General features: G+C 47.3%; 1 protein-coding gene and 1 pseudogene across 1 annotated transcript in view; both read left to right on the top strand.

The window, feature by feature from the left end:
* The window catches only part of MTR (5-methyltetrahydrofolate-homocysteine methyltransferase), a 120,218-nt gene extending 104,031 nt beyond the window's left edge, over positions 1-16,187 (top strand). The window contains exons 26-33 of the mRNA XM_024115733.3: positions 4,156-4,254; positions 5,813-5,888; positions 8,444-8,599; positions 10,084-10,280; positions 12,916-13,116; positions 13,803-13,995; positions 15,182-15,294; positions 15,749-16,187. Coding sequence (XP_023971501.1) covers positions 4,156-4,254; positions 5,813-5,888; positions 8,444-8,599; positions 10,084-10,280; positions 12,916-13,116; positions 13,803-13,995; positions 15,182-15,294; positions 15,749-15,835 — 1,122 coding nt within the window. The 3' untranslated portion in view covers positions 15,836-16,187. The remainder of the gene's footprint in view (positions 1-4,155; positions 4,255-5,812; positions 5,889-8,443; positions 8,600-10,083; positions 10,281-12,915; positions 13,117-13,802; positions 13,996-15,181; positions 15,295-15,748) is intronic.
* Positions 16,188-16,237: 50 nt separating this feature from the next.
* Positions 16,238-22,244, top strand: LOC102993251 (60S ribosomal protein L34-like; annotated as a pseudogene).
* The last annotated feature ends 6 nt before the right edge of the window (positions 22,245-22,250 follow it).

Here is a 22,250-nt window from a genome sequence, read left to right on the forward strand (position 1 = left end):
TCCACTGTATATTCCTGCCTCCTTTATCAAAGATAACGTGACCATAATTGTGGGGTTTAATCTCTGGGCTTTCTATCCTGTTCCATTGATCTATATTTCTGTTTTTGTGCCAGTACCATACTGTCTTGATTACTGTAGCTTTGTAGTATAGTCTGAAGTCAGGGAGCCTGATTCTCTTTTGCATTATTGAATATAGGATATTGAATACAGTTTTCTGTGCTATACAGTAGGACTCTGTTGTCTATCCATTCTCTATATAAATGCTTACATCTTCTAACCCCCTCCCCCTTGGCAACCACCAGTCTGTTCTGTATGTCCATGATTCTGTTTTTGTTTCATAGATAAGTTCATTTGTGTCCTATTTTATATTCCGTATATAGGTGATATCATATGATATTTGTCTTTCTCTTTCTGATTTACTTCACTCAGTATGAAAATCTCTAGGTCCATCCATATTGCTGCAAATGGCATTATTTTGTTCTTTTTTATGGCTGAGTAGTAAGGAATGTAGAATTTTTTAAATGACCCATTTCCAGGTAGAAAAACGTTTAATTTGGAATTGGACAGTTGACCCTACCCAAGGGCAGTAAAGCATTCACAGATATATGGTGAAAACACAGAATTTGGTAAATATAATAAACAACTTACCTAAGTGGTTTTTCTTGCTTTTCTCCATCAGTGAAGCCTAACATCATCTCTTGTTATGTGTTTCATTATTTTCATTGAATAATGGGATATAATAGGTTGTGGGAATCTGAGTGACCATGTGGTCCAGTGGTTTCCAAGTTTGTTTTAGCCACAGAAACCTTGTTTGCAAGTGATGTCACCCCTGAACTCAGTAGAATACAAATAAGAGCGGCCCCTTCCACCCCTCATCCCACTCCTGGTTCTCATTGAAAGAGCGCAATTTAAACACTACTAATCTAGTCCAACCTTCACATTTGCAGGCGAGGGGCCTGGTGACTTGTGACACTACCAGGCACTGTCATGCAGCCTGGACCAGGGCAACACATTTCCCGAGCCATTTTCCAAAGGAATTCTTTCAGATCTGTGAATTTACTTATATGAAAATTATACAATAATCGCTAACATTATTAAATATTTATAGTGTACCCAGCACTGTGCTAAGTGCTTCACATGGATTTTTTATTTAATCCTCATGAGGTACTTTCATTATCCCCATTTTAGAGGTGAGGAACCAGGAACGAAGAGATTAGTAACTCTTGAGGCCACACATCCCTGAAACAACAGGTGTGGATTTGAATGCAGGCGCTCTTACTCTGTGCGGCGTTAGTTAAACTTGTTTCCATTAATATTTAATGTCTCCTTTATTAAGAAGGATAAAATTAAATCGGGCTGGAGTCATAAAATTGCAGTTATTTAAATTGCCATTGAGATAGACTAACGTGCAAATAAACTACATTTCTACAACTCAATTTAAAAACAATTTTTTGGACCTTATATTTGGATAGTGTTTCGTAAAGACGTTATGTTAGGTCCATGGTTGAGTAACCAGTGAGCCTCTCTTTAAGGCTTATTCCTGTTTTCAAGTGCTAATGAATGACTGAACATTTCCTGTTTGGAGACCAGGCCTTTGGGCCCGTTTGCGTGCACAGTGGTAACACTGACGCCACAGGTCGGGGAAGACTTTAGCTGGGAAGGACTTGGTCCCTTGATTCTCTTCGGAGGACACTCCTCCACCGTCTGGAAGAGCTAAAGCACCGTGGGACCAGCTGGAAGCCAGCAGAGGATGAGGCGTGGGTGTCTGTGCCTTTTACCGTTTGATCTCAGCCAGGCAGCCGACAGTAGTTGGCTCTTCTCATATACAAAGAAACAGCCACCTTTTGAAATTACTCAGACATAAGTCTGATGGTAAATCATTTGGGTAATTGCCAGTGACACATTTTGTGAGTCAGTGGTACAGTTTGTTTAGGTTGATTTGTTTAGAGTGATTGATGGTTTAGAGTCTTTTGATCTCACTGCAGTGATCATGACACAGGCTCACACTCTGGCTACTGTCTCATGTATTTATTTGAAAGGTTCCAAAATGTGGCAACTACATAGTAGTTGGAGATTTAGACCGGACGATGGATGCCCTCTTACTTTCTTTCCTTTTTAAAAAATAAAAATAAAAAACAAGGTGCGAATATTCAGTCCTCTTTAAATTAGAAAATAAATTTTCAGCATATTCCCAACGTAAATTGTGCTGCAATTGCCGTGAGAAAGAAAAAAGGAAAAGAAAAGCTCTACTATGTCTGATGGTTGGCAAGAAAACACAGGATGGACTCTGGTTTTGTGATGGAAGGATCACATAGATTAGCCCATATAATTGGCCATGAACTTGTTTCCATTGAGCAAGTCAGCCTGGGCAGGGAGGGGCCTGTCACCGCAGCTCTGGCAGCAGGAACTCCACGGGGGGTGTGGAAGGGACCAGCCAACAGTAGCAACCCCTTCCATTTACCCGGTAGTTCCTGTGTCGGTTGCTGTCAAGTTCTGGAAATCGGGGGGTTACTTGCTCAGAGTTTAAAGTCTAGCAGAACGCAACAGTGTTTTAAGACATTGATTGCATGTACTTTGGGGGAGCTCAGGAGTAGACATCCCTTCTTGTTTTCATGAGATCTGCTGGATTTCCTAAATGAGGACTCCATTGAGGTGAGGTTCACGTAAGACTAGGAATTACTCTGGTATGCATACCATTTGGGAGCCTGTTTTTAGGCTTATCAAGATGGCCTTTACTGATTATATTTCTTAATAAAGTGATTTGGTTTTATACTAACTCACAGGTGATTGGATTGTTATTAGAGATACTTAGACAATTCACACAGAATTATAGACATTTAAAGCTGATGGGCACTTTAGCCATCATCCAGCCGAGCTTCCTCCATTTCAGGTAATGGTATTGAACTTCCCTGCCTTTTTGTGTGTTAGAAAATCCTGCTGGAGGATGCAGGGTTGGGGCAGTGCTGTGATTTGGGAACTGATGTGACCAGCAGCAGCCATTTCCTCTTCCTTTGTGATTTTATTTTGAGCTTTGGTGGCAGCTCTTCTACCTATTTGATAATCATAGTCATAAATACTATTTAGCTGATTCTAGTTTTACAGTTTGCTGAGTAGCCTCACTTTTCTCAGATGATCAGTTTCCTTTCTTATTTTAGCACACGCTCATGGTTGACTGTGAAGATCAACCTCATTCCATCAGCAAACATTCTGTGAGGATGCACCTTCTATGTGCCGGGCCCCACGTTAGAAGCCAGGTGCACAAAGGTGGTTAAGGTGCAATCCTACCCTCACAGGGCCTGTCCTCTAGTCAGGGAGGTAGATGCCTAGGCAGATGCTGGAAGCCCGTGGTAAATGCAGTGATGGAGAGATGAACAGAGTATCTTTGAAACCCCGAAGAGGGGGTACCTAACCAGTGTGTTTTGGGGCCCCAAGACCACCCTCAGTTTCAGTGATTTGCTAGGACTCACAGAACACTGAAACGCTGTTATACTCACAATCACGGTTTATAACCATGAAAGGATACAGACTAAAATTGAGTGGAATCTAGAAAAGGCCAGGCACCAGCATCCAGGTCTCTCTCCCCTCGGAGTCATACGGACAGAGCTTAATTCTTCCACTAATGATGTGTGACAGCATGTATGGAGTGTTGCCAACCAGGGACGCTCGCCTGAGCCCTGGTGTCTTGGGCTTTTATTGGAAGCCAGTCACATAGGCAGGGCATGCTCACCTGTCTGACCTGTGTTAGTACCTTATGGGGTACTCAGGCTTCAACCCCTCCAGAGGTTAGATAACACATAAGCCAAATTCCCCCATAATTCACATTGTTAGCATAAACTTTCTGGGATGGCCCGAGGCCCCAGGTAGACAAAGACATTCTTTATCAGGCAGGATATTCTGAGGGCTTAGAGTTTATCTCCCAGGAGGGTCAAAGTCCAGTCTCTTCTTTGTAATGTGCAACATTGGAGCATCCCAGGCCTGCTGAGTTAACCCTTTACTGTAAAGCCAGGCAGGCATTAGCACAACTGGTGAAGGGAGAGGAAATGTTAGTATGGGAAGGCTTCCTGAAGGAGGTGACTCTAGAACTAACCAGTATTACTCATGTTTTATCTTCTTTCGCTGCTCTATGATTATTGAACTTTGATCTTGCATTTTCAGTGTTCTCAACTGTTAGATGAGAATCTAAAAGATGAGTACTTTGAGGAGATCATGGAAGAATATGAAGATATTAGACAAGACCATTATGAGTCTCTCAAGGTAAGTGACAAAAACAGGTCCCTGCTTGTTTGGGTAATAAAACAGTCCTACAGTTTTTTGCTTTTTGTTTTTTTTGGCTGCGTCAGGTCTTAGTTGTGGCATGCAGGATCTTCGTTGCGGCACGCGGGCTTCTCTAGTTGTGGCCTGTGGCTCCAGGGTGCACAGGCTCAGTAGTTGCGGAGTGTGGGCTCTCTAGTTGTGGCGCAGGAGCTTAGTTGCCCCACAGCATGTGGGATCTTAGTTTCCTGACCAGGGATTGAACCCGCATCCCCTGCATTGGAAGGCAGATTCTTAACCATTGGACCACCAGGGAAGTCCCATCCTACAGTTTTTGTTTTTTTGTTTTTTTTTTGTGGTACCCGGGCCTCCCACCGCTGCGGCCCCTCCCGCTGCGGAGCACAGGCCCCGGACGCGGACACGGAGGCCCAGCGGCCATGGCTCACGGGCCCAGCCGCTCCGCGGCACGTGGGATCCTCCCGGACCGGGGCGCGAACCCGGCTCCCCTGCATCGGCAGGCGGACGCGCAACCACTGCGCCACCAGGGAAGCCCCGATCCTACAGTTTTTAATGTGACTTTGCTGTTTGGAGGAGGGGAAGGTTTGGGATCATTTTAGGGAAGCCCTACTTTCTAGTTCACATCAGCGTTCTTCAGTGTTCCCAGTAATTTTGGGTTATTTTAAGGTTAATTTTATTTATTCCTCTAAACATGTACTGAGTAAGCAGTAGGTGTTGGGTGCTGTGCTGGCTACCACTTATGAGAATGAATAAACATGAGCTCATAGGCAGCAGGGAGATGGGGACTGAGTGTACTGAGGTGACTCCCACAGATCCTTATGCTTGAGGAAATATTGGAAGAGAATGAAGACATTAGACAGGACCATTGTAAGTCTCTCTGCCTGATCGCCCGAAGCTTTCTGTGCAGAATAATGTTTCAAGAACTGTTCCTCTGTAGATTAGCTTCAGGAGATCCATGGAGACTAGGTATGATACTCTTTAGAGGTCGTTGGGATATTTCTTCCTGGTTATCTGCTTGCTGGGCCTTGTGTATGGGGCGGCGGGGGGTGTATTTCAGGGGTGGCCAGGTAAGTGAAATGGGATAACAGACAGCGAGACGGGAACAAGTTTCTGAGGTGTCAGCTGGCCCAAGGCACTGTGGTTGGCCTTCCCCTTCCTTAGTTTGCCCACGTTTGGCTGTTTCTTGGTTCTGCCTTCTGGGCCTCAGGGAGGTCAGTGGCCACCAATTAATCCCAGCCTCAGGTGAAGTACAGGTAGGAGGCCGCCCCCTCGCACGCTTACCTCACAGTGAAGGCTGCAGGTCCGCCTTGCATTTACGTATCCATAAGTAATGGATGCTTATTGCATCTTTACTCTCTATTGTTCTGGTGCTGATGTGAAGCCATATTGGATGGAAAAGAAAGAGCTTTCTAGGATATGAATTTTCGTGAATAAAAGCATATGTTTTCTTGCAAAACTTATTTACTAGCTTCCTTGGGCATGCTTCCATAATAGCAGCTGAAACACTGAGTCTCTGACTGAATAACTTTTCCTTTTTTCATAGGAAAGAAGATACTTAACCTTAAGGCAAGCTAGAGAAAGCGGTTTCCATATTGACTGGCTGTCAGAGCCTCCCCCAGGTCTGTTTGGCTATTGGTTAGAGAAAAGTGCATGTGGTAACTGTGTGCTGAAGAGATGTTTGCATTTACTGAACAGCAGAATCAAACAGGCAGCTAAAAACTCTTAATTTTGTTCAGTAGTGATGACGAAGGACAGTGATGATCAAAAATGAAAGTCAATAGGTGCCATTTGTGGAGAACTAAACACTGTCCTGAGATTGACCTGCAGCAGCTCTGAGTCCTTGACACAGGAAGTGCTGTTATCCCCACTTTTACTTGAAGAAACTGAGTTTCGGGTAATAACTTGGGAGGTTACTAGCATTCTATCTCTGATCTGTCTTCTAAACCCATACTCTTGCCTCTGTGCTTTGCTTGAGTGGGCCTCCTTCAGGTTGAAGCCAGTTCTAGAGACCTGCCTGGGTGGTGCTGTCACTGCCTTGGCCTAGGTCCCACGCGGGCCCAAGTGCAGACGTGGAATTTCTGAAATTGCAAATGCCTGCACGTTGAACAGACCTTAAAACATTGCAGCAAAGCAGGCTCTCCTATTTTTGTTCACTCTCATTCTCTCTTGGATGCTTCCCTCTTTTGATTTCTTTCATTTGGTTTCTTCCCCTTCTGATTTCTAGCCACTTTTCTTGCCTTGCATAGGTGTTCACAAGGGAATAAAATGTGTAAGACGTTTTGACAGGTTCAAAGAGGCATGTGATACGAATGCAAAATCGAGACAGGGTGAACAGGGGTTATATTAATTGAATCTTTATTTCCAAGGTAACATCTCAAATCCACTTTCATTGCTCACGACCCCCATGTTCTGCACACACTCAGCAGAGTGGATTAAATTGGAAACATACGTGAGCTGGGTTCTAGATTCAGTCCTGCTGAGTTCAGTGCAGTTTAGTGAGAAGAAGGCAGATGGGGAGTTGGGAGGCTTGGGTTCTGATCCCAGGTGACCTTGAGCATATTGCTTCCATGTTTGACAGTTTCTAATATGTAAAAAAGGAGTTACTTTATGGAAATGTGAGGATAAAATAAGACATGTAAACCTTAGAAAAATATAAATCACTATATAGTCCAAACTATTATTTTCTCTTTTCCTTTCAGTATGAAATTGGAAAAATATCACAAGGGGGAGTCCATTTTAGCCAAGCCAAACGTCCAAAATACATCTCAGTGGCAATAGTCCACTGAAGGCCTGCAGCACCAGGTGGCAGTGGTGACACTTTTCAAGTGGCCGTTTAACCCCCTTGTAGGGCCCCTAAGGACAACCCAGCCTTAGCGTAGTTGCAAGAAGTCAATAAAGAGAGAAGGAAAGGTTCTTCTCTCTAGGTCTTTGGTGGTAAAACTTCAAACACATCTCCAACTCTGGCCGACAAGCTCATTCAAGAATAACACACTTGAGTGACCCGGAAGCCGAGCGTTTCCCTGACTTTCCAGGCAGGGGGACACTTTAGTCAGGAGAATAGCTGTAATTTCTTTTAAATTATCAAACAAACCAGCATAATAGAATATTTACAAAGCAAGGATTGTCCTGTATAATAAAAAGATGACCAGGAACACATGGGAAAAAGCTACCATGAACTATGTCAAAAGGTAGAGATTTCCAGGCAAAATTAAGAAACTACGCATACTTTTCTTTTCCTATACTTTCACCTCTCACTGTTACTGTCTAACAAGAGAAAAACACTCTTGAGACTTCCGTGTTATCCCTGAGCACCTGAGCGTGGTGCTTTAGTTTAAGTTCTCTGATCCTTATTTGCAGATCAGGAAACTGAGGGCGTGAGGCCTGGGAAGCGGGCAGCGGAGCGGTCACCTTGGACTCCAGCCTAACCAACCAGGGCTTGGTGGTGCGGGGCGGTACTGGTGCCCCAGGAAGCCCAGTGGCACCGTCTGTCTCTGAAGTCTTCACCAGTATTTCACTTAGGATCTTTTTTAGATTCACAAGGAGGCGTAAAGAAGACTGTATTGAACATTCGTTTACCTCCACCAGGCACTTAAGGAATAAGTTACTGCCCACTTAAAAAAGACAAAACCATACATGTGGGAATTCCTGTGAGCCCCTCCCTCCCCTGCAGGATCCTGAATTTGATGCCTCATTTCCGTGCATTTCCTCAGACTTTGATTATGTGCATATGTTCAGTAGGCAATACATTGATCGATTATTGATTCATGTTTTTAAACTTTATGGAAGCGGCCTGTTACATGTGTCTTTCTCCCGCGCTCTTTCTTTTAGTATCGTCTTCATTTGTACAAGTGAGATCAACCCCAGTCTGTCTTGTTTCTTGGGCGGGGGTGTTGGTGGGGAGAGGGTTGAGGGAAGAGTTTCCAAGGGCGGTGCGGTCAGTCAGCTGCAGGGGAGGAAGAGTTTTTTTTTTTTTTAAGATGTGCTGACGAATTACTCCTTCTCCACAGTAATTTCAAGTTCCCCTCTTTGTAAAACAACTCCTCCGGGTGACAGGAGGGAGGCGGAGTGTGGGAGCCAACAGAGCGGGAAGGCCTCCCGCAGGCGGCACCAGGCGTGAGCGGCAGCTGAGCCCCAGGCCGGCGCCAGGGTTCACGCCTCTCACTCTGTCCTGTAGTGAAGCCCACGTTCCTTGGGACTCGGGTCTTTGAAGACTACGACCTGCAGAAGCTGGTGGACTACATTGACTGGAAGCCTTTCTTCGACGTCTGGCAGCTCCGGGGCAAATACCCGAACCGAGGCTTTCCCAAGATATTTGATGACAAAGCTGTAGGTTAGTTCAGTAAGTCCTTCCATCCTGCTCTGGTATCCGAGGCGTGGTCTTGGGACTTTGAAGACAAGAGTAGGTGGTGAGCAGCGGGTGGATTATGGAGGATAGAGTTTATTGTTAGGACATGATGTAGGATACTGTTCCATCCGCTCAGCTCTTTGACAGTTTTTAAACTGCTGGGTTGGTCCTTATTTACTGACTACATTTCGCATTTCATTTATCCATTCTTTACTAAATGTTTATTGACATCAGTTACGTGCTGGGCACTGGGGATAAACAAAAGAAGACGCATCATCGCTGCCGTCTGGTACCCGGCTGGCTGGTGCAGCATTGGAGGGTGATTCCCGAACAGCAGGGCCAGCTCCTGCTGCGGGACCAAGGCCCGGCTTCTGTGGACACAGGGAAATGAGATAGACCTCAGAGTGGGACATCAGGAGAGGCTTCCTGGAGGAGGTGGTGTTTGAACTGCTTTTTGAAGATTAGTGGGAGCTACTGGGCCTGGGACTGGGAACATGAGGTGGTGATGAAGAAAAGGACACTCCAGGCCGAGGAGACCGAGTGGGAAGGCACAGACACGTGGGCTGATTTGGGGACCGGCAAGGAGGCCATCGTGCCTGCTGGGGAGGGGCTGGGGGTGACGAGCTAGTCGATAGATAAACTGCTAGCCCCGCGTCTCGCTGCCAGCCCTGCCCCCAGAGAACGGGACCGAAACACTAAGCCCTTCAAAGGGTTCGGTAACAGCCAGCTCAGCGCGAGGTGGGGGGTGGACTGGTGGATGTGTGGGGTTAGTGCTGAGGGGAGCCTGGGAGAGTGGCCCTTGCCCGCACCCTGGGGTGCATGTTAGGTGCTGTGACTCAGCGGCTCTCGGGCTAGCTGGGGTGCAGCAGTGGGCAAGGGGTTCTCATTCTGATCTGCTCCCGAGTGATCACAGATGAGCAGTTGAGTGGCTGAAGCAGGGCTGGCCGGGCCCGGACGGAAGGCCTAACCCTAACCGCGTTGGCTCCCGCCGTAGCCAGGTGAGGGCCTGACGGGCCCTGGGCTGGGCCATCCAGGAGCAGCACCGAAGCCACACTCCACTCCTCAGGCTGTTCTGCACCCCCAGGGGTCACGGCGAGGTCAGGGGAGCTGTCTGTGCACGAGGAACGTGGTGGTGGAAGGGTCTGGCCTGCCTTGTCTCACTCTCTGTCTGACACATTGCTGCGGCGAGCCGAGAGCTGGCTCTCTGCCTTTTGTTGAACGGAAAAAGAAGTGGCTTGAGCTGGCGAAGCAGACTGTGTACGGGAGCTGCACTTAGCAGAACTGCTGAACCCTTAGCTTCTGCACCTGGGGTTGCTGATGGCAAACACTGATTTTTAAAGTATTTGAGGGGAAAAGAGAGGGGCAAAGAGAGAAGACGACTGAGGAGATGTAGTAGTTTTTAAAAGAAGCATTCTTTGCTGGTTATTATTGGCATCTCTAAGTGAATTCTTACGATATTTTCCTAACAGGTGAAGAGGCCAAAAAAGTCTATGATGATGCCCAAAATATGCTGCAGGCACTGATTAGTCAGAAGCAGCTCCACGCCAGGGGCGTGGTTGGGTTCTGGCCAGCGCAGAGCAGCCAGGATGACATCCACCTGTATGCGGAGGGCGCGGCACCCCAGGCCGTGGAGCCCATCGCCACCTTCTACGGACTCAGGCAGCAGGTGCGGAGGCCGTGCGGCCAGCGGACACATTGCCGTACTCTGTGGTTTAAGCACTCAAAAAACATAAATAAGAATGGTGTAAGTTAGAACTTTGTGTAAGCATAGCTCTGCCCCACCTCACCCCAAATGACCAGTCACAGCCCCGAGCCCAAGGCATTTGTGATGGTGAGAAGGGGCCAGTGTGGGTTTAGAAGCTGGGCCTCTCGGGCACCAGCAGGAGGGAGGTGTTTCCTGTCGGGGTTGAATGGGTGAGGAGAAACACTGCTGCTGCCTCGGGGGGTCACGCACAGGTGGACATTCACTTGCTCAAGAACATTGGTTTGCGTCCGGACCTGTCATTAAAATAGGCTGGCGGCTCCTTTCTCAAGGCGAAGATAGGGGGGAGCAGACATTCGCTGGGTGTCTACCAGGGGCCAGCTGCTTAGCAGGGCCCTTAATGGACCATCTTGTTTCATTTCCACACAACCTGTTGTCGGGCAGTTTATATGTTTCCGTTTTGCAGAGGTGAAAACGAAAGCTGATGGAGAGTGCGCTGAGCCGCGCAGCTCGGAGGGGAGAGCCCAGCCTGTCCACACCCCGATGGCTGTTCTCTCGCGCCACTGGCTTCTCCCGGGTCATAGAACAGGCTCTCCTCCACACGGCTCCCTCTCCTGTGACCCCACCTTTAAACATGCAAATCTGTAAGCATGTCCCTTTTGCTGCTATAAAAAATGAGCTGCCCTGATCAAGAATCGGAGCCAGAATTCACCAGTCATTAACAAAGGACGGTAGCAAGTGATTCTTGCATGGTCTTATTACCATTTTCAGTCATTCAGGAGTGAGAGTATTGCTTTTAATCATAATCACAATGTAATTCATAATGTCAGATATGTTAACTATAACAACGTCTGAGGGAATCCGTAAACTTGGGACATTAAACAGTACCATAACAAGTTAAACAGGGGCAGCTAGCTACACCATTACTGTGTGCACCCAGGCCTGGTGCATCCGCACTCTGTGCACGCAGGCTCAGACACCTCAGAACACAAGAGGATTCTAATGTTAAGTCCTAGCCCCTCCTCGCTAGGGAATTGGTGACTTTTCTTTTAAAGAAGTAATTAAGGTCAGAAACCTCCACCCTGGCCTGAATTTCCATCCTTCAAGTCCTGTGTTCTCTGACCTCTTTTTACATCCAACACCATTCATGTCCAGGCAGTCTGTGAGGGACTGTATTAGAGCATTTAATATAATGACTTTTCAATGTACCTGTATTACCTACCCAGATAGCTATTTCTAAGGATGTGCTTTTTTCCAGTACGCTGGAAAACTCTGGCTGCAGCGACTTACTGCTCCGGGAGTCTTCTGTTCTGAGTGGCTCTGATCGCTGCCTATTTTAAAGAGCTGTGTGGCTCTGTGACCTGTCTTTCCTTGTGGTGCTGGGAAACTTTGTATCTCCTTCTGGCTTTTGTTAGCAAAGAACAGTTGATGGGCAGACTACAAATGGAAGGCAGCTCCTCCCTGCATAGCTGGCCCCGGCTCTGTGACATTTCCACGTGCCTTTATCAAATACCTTCTTGTCTGCAGCCACTTAACTGTTTTCTGCCCAGTGTCGATAGATACTTGTTTCCAGAGCTGGCAAGCAAATAGCTGTGAAGCTTCTGGGTTGACTGCTCATTAACTGATCCGTCCTAAACAATGTTGTATAGTGGTCAAGAGCATTGGGTGTGGATCAGACCCACGGGCCTGCCACCGTCTGACCTTGAACTAGTTCTTCAAGCTCTCGCTGCCTCGGATTTCTTGTATAAAATGGAGCTGGTGGTATCACTTACTTCACAAGGTTGTTGAGAGGATTAGATTAGTTAATTCATATAAAGCACCAAGACCAGTGCCTGACACACAGTCAGCACTCAGTAAATATTAGTCATTTGTTATTTACCTTCTCAGCAAACATGTGTTGATTGTGAAGTATGGGTAAGACCTTATTTGTCAGCTTGGTAGCAGGGATAAGTCAGTCATCAGCTGAAGATGGAAAGCAGGCGAGGATGGCCACTTGGCCTGAGGAGAGAACCCCAGAAGCAGATCCTGCTCAATTTTCTGATTGGTTTCAGGCCGGCCCAGCAGTGTCCTTAGCCATCCCCTGACCCACCGCCCGTGGTGGACAGCACGTGGCCCTGTGTTGCTGACCTTAGCCATTTGTTGAACTGCTTCTGTCGATGCAAAGTGTAGAGGCTTACACACTTAGTGGGCCCCTTTTGAACATAACTTTAGGATTTAATGTGGGTCTTGAATTGAAAACACTTTTGGAGGAAAAGAAAACCTTTTTATATGAATATTTAGGGTTCCATTTCCTGTAGGTGTTCAGTAGATGTTTGGTCAGTGTGTGAATGAGCGAGTTAACTGCTTTCTCAACTGTGTATGTCATTTCATGTCATATCTTTCTAAAAATCTCGTTCCATTTATTTATTCAACACATGTTTATTGAACACTCACTACATATCAGGCACTCTTCTAAGTGCTGGGGTTGTAACAGTGAACAAAACAGACAGACAGCCCCATTTGAAGCTGCATTCATTGGAAGGCGCTCGGTTGCTCTTCTCTGTGAGTTGGTGTCAATTCCATGCTAATTGGCCACTCTGCCCACTCCTTGTGTTTCAAGGCCGAGAAGGACTCTGCCAGCGCGGACCCCTACCTCTGCCTCTCGGACTTCATCGCCCCTCTGCATTCGGGCGTCCCCGACTACCTGGGTCTGTTTGCCGTCGCCTGCTTCGGGGTGGAGGAGCTGAGCAAGGCCTACGAGGAAGAGTGTGACGACTACAGCAGCATCATGGTCAAGGCGCTGGGGGACCGGCTGGCCGAGGTAGAGCCGCGGTGCCCTGAGGCCAGAGTGCGCATGTGCGCGTGCGCGTGTGTGTGTTTGGCTCTAACAGCACACATACTCTTAAATCCTGTATTTTCGAGTCACTCTCACGCCTCATCTTTGGGCACAGAGTAGCCTTCAGCGACGCTGTAGTTGGAGTGGCCCGTGGAGCCTTGACTTCATTGTCTTGGTTCTGGTGTCGCCCTGTGCTTGTGATTTGATGTTTTCCAGAGGAGCCTGCAAAAAGCCAAACAGGTTCTGTTTCAGAGCTTCTCGTTCTGATGTTGGGCTCCCCTGTAGATCCCTCATCTTTCTCTGTGTGGTGGGGCAGCCTAAGCTGTGGGAGCCGCTCCCCTTTTCCCGAGGCTCACAGCAGACTCGCTGGCTGCTGTCATGGTCCCCGCTCCTCCTTCTGGCCACCATAAGCTGTAGGCTGAGCGTCAGGGAAAGGTCTGAAGGGCCTCGGATCCTCGGATCATTGAATATGATCCTTGAGAGCCTGGGCTGAGGCCAGAACCGAGCCGCAGAGCAGCTGATGACAGTACAGATGAGTTGATCCCCCGGCCCATTCCTCTCGCCGGTTCCCCCGCCTGCTGTCGGGTCAGGGAGGTGCGTTTGCGGGCGGGACGGAGGGCGGGAGAAGGGCTCCCGCCTCCGCCTCGGTCCGACGGCGTGTTCCGCCCCAGGCCTTCGCCGAGGAGCTGCACGCGCGGGTCCGCAGGGAGCTGTGGGGCTACTGCGGCGGCGAGCAGCTGGCCGTGGCCGACCTGCGGAGGCTGCGCTACGAGGGCATCCGGCCGGCGCCCGGCTACCCCAGCCAGCCTGACCACACCGAGAAGCTGACCATGTGGAGGCTGGCGGACGTGGAGCGGCACACAGGTCAGCGCCGGGCAGGCGCGCGGGGGGAGCAGGTGGGAGGCACGGAGAGGCGTACAGTGAGACCCCTGACCCTAACCCTTTCTCACTTCCAGCAGTGTGTTCTAGTCCTTCACCTCCATATTATTATTATTTCAACAGGAGGAACAGAAACTCCTTTCAATTCGTGCACATGGAGGCCCTGTAGAGTTATTATTGAGTAGTGGTCTTTCATCACCGTTTTCACGTTTATCAGTTTTCATTATTTTCTCTTCACCTACAGTAGATGGGCGCTTAGCCGACTCACACCAGCCCGTACATCCCCTGCCCCATTTTCCTGTTACACGTGTGTTACTGTTTTCAGTCTCTTCGCTACTGAGTGACCTTGGTAACCTTTAGTAATGTATTTCACGTTGCTGTCTCCTTCCACCACTTCCAGGAGTGTCTCTGGACCCTCGTCTCACAGAATTCCCACCCTTCTCCTCCGCTCCCTCTCTCTTTACTTCTACACCACTGTGAACACAGTGCACTGTTTTCAGTGGAGTTCATCCAAAGAGTGCCATCCATGCCGAAGACGTTAAAGGAATGTAGATGGACGTGAAGAGCTATGAGGCTCGTTGAGTCTGGGCTGGCAGGGATGGCACCGGCTCCAGGAGATAGGAGACGGGGACTTGGGGACCCATTTCTGCCGTAAGCCAGCTGGGCGAATCTTTGGCAAAGCACCGAGCCTTTACGTCGCTCCGTTGCCTTGTGCAGAAAGTGAATGGCGTGGACTAGATAGCCTTGATGTGGGCTCCTCCTCAGTGGGCCCTGGCTGTCTGTCATTCCCCTAGCGGCCTTGGCCTCACAGGTGCGCTTGGAGGTCCAGGTGGTGTCCCCATCTGCAGGGTTGGAGTCCTCATCTAGAAGGCCCAGGCGTAGCCTCCATGGCTGATCCTGGAGGGCAGGGATAAGAATGTAGAGAGTCTTTTCCAGGCCTCTCCCCCCCAGGTTAGAGGAGATCTGCACATCCTGAATTTGTTCATCCCTTCGGCGGGAATTTGCTAGACGAGTCTGCTCACGTCTTTCGTGCTGTGTCACGTGTCCGCCTGGAAGGCACAAGCTCACTCTCGTTCACCTGTAAACAAGAATTTACTGGGAGCCTACCACTTGGCAGGCCTGTCTCAGCGCTGAATAAACGAATGTTTCTCCCCCATGCTGCTCTCCCCAGGCATTAGGTTAACAGAGTCGCTGGCCATGGCACCTGCTTCAGCGGTATCTGGCCTTTACTTCTCCAATTTGAGGTCCAGATATTTTGCCGTGGGGAAAATTTCCAAGGATCAGGTAGGTTAGCTGTTTCATTGTGTGTGGCATCCCTAGATGCCTGTCTTGCTTTGAATGGAACCGTTACACCTGTTTTATTTTACATGTGAGTGAGAATAAAATGAGAGGGAAAGGATGAAGAAATGTACTCCAGTTTTATGTCTTGACTTGATTTCAGCACACTGCCCCATTTCTCGCCCTGCCGTTTACACAGAGACCAACCCTCCCACACCCCTGCCACACACACACCCCAGCCAGGCTCTCAGCCTGAGGTAGTCACGACATGTTGTTTTTCTGCCCGGAAAATAAGGCACCTCGATGAATAGATAAATATCTGTCTCCATTGAACTCAGTGGATTACTGTTAAGGCAAAAGACATAAAACGTACTTAATGCATCTTGGCGAATGCTGTGGAAACTTGAGTTCAAAAAGTCTTCTCATTTTGGTTTAATAAACTGCTTTTAATCTTTTGCAGATTGAGGATTATGCTCTGAGGAAGAACATGTCTGTGGCTGAGGTTGAGAAGTGGCTGGGACCCATTCTGGGATACGATACAGACTAACTTTTTTTTTTTTTTTTAACCTTGTCTATACTTGTTTCCTCAAGGAAACATAGTCAAAAGTGCCTTAATAATAACAGCACAGCGGCCGCCAGCCTATCTGCATCTGGTTGACCTTTGTGCTGCTCCAGGTTGTGGACTTTTGGTGGGACCTTGTGGAAGAACAGAGTCTTCCTACAGTTCTTGGAAAACAGGCGGCTGTTTTCCAGGGGGCTTTGAATGAAGAGCAGTGGGCAAGACTCCGGGGGTGTCCCCGGTCCCTCTGGGACTAGGACAAGCCGGAGATGGAGGTCTTCTGCATTGCAAAGCAAGTCAACTTGCTTTTTTCATTTTTACCCCAGACCTAGGAGGCCATTTCTTCCTTTCTTTCTTAACCTTGTCTATACTTGTTTCCTCAAGGAAACATAGTCAAAAGTGCCTTAATAATAACAGCACAGCGGCCGCCAGCCTATCTGCATCTGGTTGACCTTTGTGCTGCTCCAGGTTGTGGACTTTTGGTGGGACCTTGTGGAAGAACAGAGTCTTCCTACAGTTCTTGGAAAACAGGCGGCTGTTTTCCAGGGGGCTTTGAATGAAGAGCAGTGGGCAAGACTCCGGGGGTGTCCCCGGTCCCTCTGGGACTAGGACAAGCCGGAGATGGAGGTCTTCTGCATTGCAAAGCAAGTCAACTTGCTTTTTTCATTTTTACCCCAGACCTAGGAGGCCATTTCTTCCTTTCTTTCTTTTCTTTTCTTTCTTTCTTTCTTTCTTCTTTCTCAGAGGAAAGCCTGAAAGTCAGTTGAATAGGGGGATGTGACCCTGTGGCAGAGTGATGCTGTGAGCAACGGGGCATTTTAATCTGAGTGGTTAGAGCACTTACTCCGACAGGGGAGAAGCATCACCCTGCTCTCTCTCCCGAGACCTCCTTTTCTGAAGCCTCGATTAGATGCCTGCAGAAGTCCCTGCGGCCAGAGGCACGCTCTCCCCGCCGGCTTATCAGAGGTACCAGGCTGCTGCTGGCCCTGGCAGGTCAGACACAGTCACGTTCTCCAAGCATTTTGTCCTCTCGTGATCTCATATTCCCTCACGCTGAGGGGGGAAAAAGGAGGTGGGCAGAGAGAGTGGCCGCTGAGGGTAGTTAACAACCTTGGGTTGACTTCCAGAACTGAGTAGGCTCTCGGCTCAGCTGCGTGTCCGTGCAGCACGGATAGGTGAGCAACATCGCTCCACTCAGTTCTTCCTTTTCTGCGCTGCCCGAGCTCCAGACTCGCACGATATGGGAACAGCACGTGGACTTGTTCGTGGTCATCGCAGGGAGATGGTCAAGAACCAGGGCTTTGAAGTCAGACACACCCAGATTCGCGTTTCAGGTTTGCCACATCCTTGCTGTGCGACTGAAGTATCAGCACGATTTTCTCGTCTGCGCAGTGGAGACAGAGCGACTAGCTCCTCTCTCACAGGCGTGAGGTGTGGATTAAAGGAGGTGATGCACGTAGGCAGGTAACATGGGCTGTGGCACACAGTGAGAGCTTGATAGACGGCAGCTTCTGTAGAGCTCTCTAGGGGGTCCCTGAGCTCAGCACAGGGTAGGTGCTCATGGAAAGGGAATAAGAGATTAATGGAGGTGAAGAGATACTGGGGAAATGCATATGGGAACGACCATGTTGAATATACTAGGTACCCTTTCTGGGATTAGAGCCCCATTGAACACAGTGACTGGAGAGAGAAGCTACTGTCTCGGCACCATCGGCCCTCATTTTCTGTGAGACAGTGCCCCCTCCCCTCGTGATGTAAGCTGGCCTTGCCCCAGAGCAGTTATATCAAATATACACTCAGGTACATTGGAGGTGAAAGAGGAAAAAAAACTTAGCAAACGATAATCCTGCATAACTGTAGCATATACATGTTTACCCACAGAGTAACACGCCTTCTTAGGCATCACTTGCCCTTAAAGTGAAGAGAATTGTATGCTTTCCTTAGGTCCATTTAATCTGTGCTAGATTGAGACTGGGACTCGTTTTCCCCAAGATGCTCAGGTGGAGGACTTATTTTCTCTTCCATAGCAGGTATGTTGTTCCAGGTGTTGGCACATCCTTCTGTGAGAAAGAATAACCCCCTCCAAATATTTTAATGTATTTTATCCGAATTACGGTTGCTAAGAGTCTCCCAGTTTCCTTAAGTATGTACCATATCTTTTCTCAACTAGTTGTGTGACGGAATGGCTTCCTTAAATGTATTGTTGATCTAATCCCATGATGGATGCCTTTTATCTAAAGACAAAAACAATTTGTGCAAGTTCGAGTGCCTATATGTTCATTAAAGAATATAGAATATAGCTTGAAAACCCCTACCTTAGTTTATGTCAGGTGACCTCAAAGGCAGGAAGGTGACCATTCTGCAGCCGGGGTCTTTTCTGTGTCTCTGCTGGTACGTCCAGAACCTCTCCTTGTCATCAGCGTCCGTGGCTCTCACATCCACTCGCTCACTCTCATCATTTCCGTTAGGGATCCCATATTTATTTTTTCCCTCTAAAGAAGCACTTGTTCGGAGCCTTTCTCCCTCTGCTGCTCACTCTGCTGTCTGTAACGTGGAGGCTGGTGTGTGGGATGGTGGTTGAGGTCAGGTCCTACAGCGCCCTGTTTCTCATCTGAGATATTCTGCCCTCAGCCTCCCTCTATTCACAGCTGAGCTCATTTAGAGAAGAGTCTGCCCTCTTTCCATTTCTCTCAGGCTTGTCCTCGGACAAATATCCGAGTGTCTACTCTGTGCCAACCACCTTCTCCTCCCATACTGTCTTTAACTCAGTGAAGTTAGGTTTTTTGTTGTTGTTGTTTGTTTTTTTTTACCCATCTCTTCTGTCATTAATGCCCTCTTAATTGTTAGATCCTGTGGGCTTTCCAGTGATCCTTCTTCTCTGGGTTTGGGCAATATTGACCACTTCTTCAAAAATCTCCTTTCCCTGGTTCCCCCTTGACTTCACTCTTCTGATTTACCTTCCATGTTTCTTGTAATTTCTTAGCTACTTTCATAGTTTTCTCTTCCTCTACCCATTTAAAGCCTGGTCCTCATGAGCCTGTCACTAGTTAACTTCTTAGTCATACAGTTTGAGTGGTCAATCTATCCAGACTCCTCTGTGCTGAAGCACACCAAAGACTCGGTGTGTCTCAAACCAGTATCATCTTACTCTTCTCGAATTCTCAGTGTACTCAGCAACAAACCTCAAACCCACCCCATCTTTTTCTTGGACTCTTGCAGCTATCTAAAAAATTTGCACATGAAAGACACGCTTGTTCTCCTTTTAGTTGAGAAGGTAAAATACATGTTTGAAGCAGGCAGTGTTTAGGTTAAGGCTTGATTGAGGATTTGAAGGATAAAGGTGAAGAAGCAAGGTAGAAACAAAAGAAGAACTACAGTATCTTTGTTCATGAAGGTTGTAAGGGTATCAAACCTCCCCAAAATGATCTACAGATTCCTTGCCATTTCCAGCAGAAATTCCAACAGAGGTATTGTTGGGTGTGACAGGCAGATATCGAAACGTCTGTGGAATAGCAAAGGACTAAGATGGCTGGATGCTTCTGACCATAATGAGGAGGTTGAGGGGACCTTTTATAAGACAGTAAGTTTTATTACAGAGTTTGTGTTGTATGTGGTGCAGAGGTAGGCGCTCTGAGCGGTGCAACGAGCTAAGGAGCCTGAGAAATACAGCCCAGGTGTATATGCTGCCCTTTGAGATGTGATGAGGTGGCATGGCAGGTCAGTGGGGGCAGGAAGGGTGGCTCCATAAGTAGTGCTAGAACAACGGTTATCCTTATGGAAAACAATGAAATGGATTTCCGCCTCACACCGCACCTAGCAGTCAATTCCAAATACATTAAGGTCTTGATTACGAAAAGCAAATATTTAAATGTTTGCATGGAAAAAAACCTTAGGGCCGGAGAGAACCTCTTGAGACATATGCTAATCATAAAAAATGATTAAATAAAATATATTAAAACTAGCACTTAAGCTAACAAACAATTTAGTGTAGTGGAAAGACAAACCAAGACTTGACATTTACGATAGTTAACCGATAAATGAGTAGTAAGCAGAATATATAGAGAATTCCTATTTTTTTAAAAAAAACAGAAAAATAGCCTTCCTCTTCCGGGGACGGTATCTAGAGGCATTCAGGATGGTCCAGCGGTTGCCATACCATCGTAGGCTCTCCTACAATACAGTCTCTAACAAAACCAGCCTGTCCCGAACCCCTGGTAGTAGAATTGTTTACGTTTTACCAAGAAGGTTAGGAAAACAACAAAACCCGCCTGTGGCGTGTGCTCAGGCCAACTTCAAGGAGTTCGCGCTGTGAGACTTTAAGTTCTTGTGAGGTGGTCTAAAACAAAAAAAACATGTCAGCCGGGCCTATGGTGGTTCCATGTGTGCTAAATGTGTCCGTGACAGGATCGAGCACACTTTTCTTATTGAGGAGCAGAAATTTGTTGTGAAAGTGTTGAAAGTACAAGCACAGAGTCAGAAAGCTTTATTTAGCTTTTGTATTTAAAAGTGAACCCTTTTTGAGTAATAAAAAAAAATCAGAAAGCACACACAAAAAAAGAAAAGAAAAACAGAAGAAACTTGAAAAGACATTTCACAAGAAGAGGAAATACATAGGGCTTACAAATGAGTAGAAACCTTGGAGATATGAATTAAGACCACAATGAACTTGCAGTTTATATCCATAAGATTTGTAAAATTAAGGAGTCTGACAACACCAGGTGCTAAATGTGAGCTCATCATTGTGTGGATGTGTAGACAGGCACCTCTGCTTTAGAAAACAACTACACCTCACAGAGTTGAACATTTGCATACTTTAGGATCTAGCTTATGACTCCACCTCCCAGTTGTGTATCTAGTAAACTCTTGCATTTGTGTACCAGCAGGTGTGTACAAAAATGTTTAAAGTAACATTTTCGTAATAGTTAATAACTGGAAAAACTGAAATGCCATTCTGTCTACAAGAGAATGTTTAAGTAAATTAGGTATATTCACAGTAAGGGATATTATTCTGTAGTGACAAGAGGTGAACTACAGCTATACCTGACAATAAGAATGAATCTCAGAAAATATTAAGAAAAAAAAGCCAAGTCCCAGGGTATGGTTGAGACTATGTTTATTGAGCTCAAAACCAAGCAAAACCAAAGAGTACATTGTCTAAGCATACATAAATGGCAAAACTATACTGTAAGAAACAAAACAAAACAATGCTAAACCAAAATTTAGCCTGCTGCTTACCTCTGAGAGGGAAACAGAGGAAGCGGATAACAGAGGGACACATGGGTAGTTGCTGGTTATTAGTAATGTTCTCGTTCTTGGGTTGTATGGTAGGCTTATGGTTTATCATATTATGCTTTATAACTCATGTATATCGTAGAATTCTGTATGTATTAAATATGTTATACGTAATGTATTAAACATAAAAATAATAAAGGAAAAAGGGAATTATAAGCCAAAATCTGGGATGGTGACTTTGTAGATGATGTTTTGTGTGTGTCAAATGTATTTTTTAAAGCAAGGAAGGACAGAGTGCACAGCAATGCAAGGGTGGGTACAGAGAGTGGAGCATCTGTGCCCTGTCCAGCCAGAGCTAAGCATGGCTCCAGATACCGGGCTTTGGAGGATGATCACTGGTGGCACCGTTGGCGCAGGCAGAGAATGTAGGCGGGGAGCAGAAAGGAGCTCTGGACAAGTTTCCTGTGTGTGAATAACCAGCAGCTGGACACCTGACTTTGGGATTTTGGAAGAATGGCGTTAGAACTGGGAGACTTCCACGTGGAGGTGGAGGTGCAGACGGGATCGCATCTGGAGAATCTGAAGAGAAGATGGAATTTGATTCTAGGACCGGGAACCGGGGAGGTGGGGAAGCCAACGGAGGAGCCGCCGTGTGGGGTAAAGGAGACCGGGAGAGGGGGCCATGTCAGGCAAAGCAAAGGAAGAGAGAGTTGAAGGCCTGGCCACGGAGCCCGGTGCTGCCGAGAGCTCTGGGAACGGGACCCCTCTCACGGGTGACCCTCACTAGAGCAGTTTCAGGGGCGTTGTGGGGACTAGCTGTGCTGGATTGAAGATAGGGGGAGGAGAGGCAGGTTACTTGGTTATCTTAAGAGGGTGGGATGGGAAGGTAGAATTGAGTGGTTATTTATTTAGTTTTTATGTTTATTTATTTTTGGCTGCGTTGGGTCTTGTTGCTTGGAGCGGGCTTTCCCTAGTTGCGGCGAACAGGGGCTACTCATTGCGGTGACTTCTCTTGTTGCGGAGCACAGGCTCTAGGTGCGCGGGCTTCAGTAGTTGTGGCTCACGGGCTCTAGAGTGCAGGCTCAGTTGTTGTGGCGCACGGGCTTAGTTGCTCCATGGCATGTGGGATCTTCCTGGACCAGGGCTCGAACCCATGTCCCCTGCATTGGCA

The sequence above is a fragment of the Physeter macrocephalus genome, chromosome 20, assembly GCF_002837175.3.
Source record: "Physeter macrocephalus isolate SW-GA chromosome 20, ASM283717v5, whole genome shotgun sequence".
Taxonomy (NCBI): Eukaryota; Metazoa; Chordata; class Mammalia; order Artiodactyla; family Physeteridae; genus Physeter; species Physeter macrocephalus.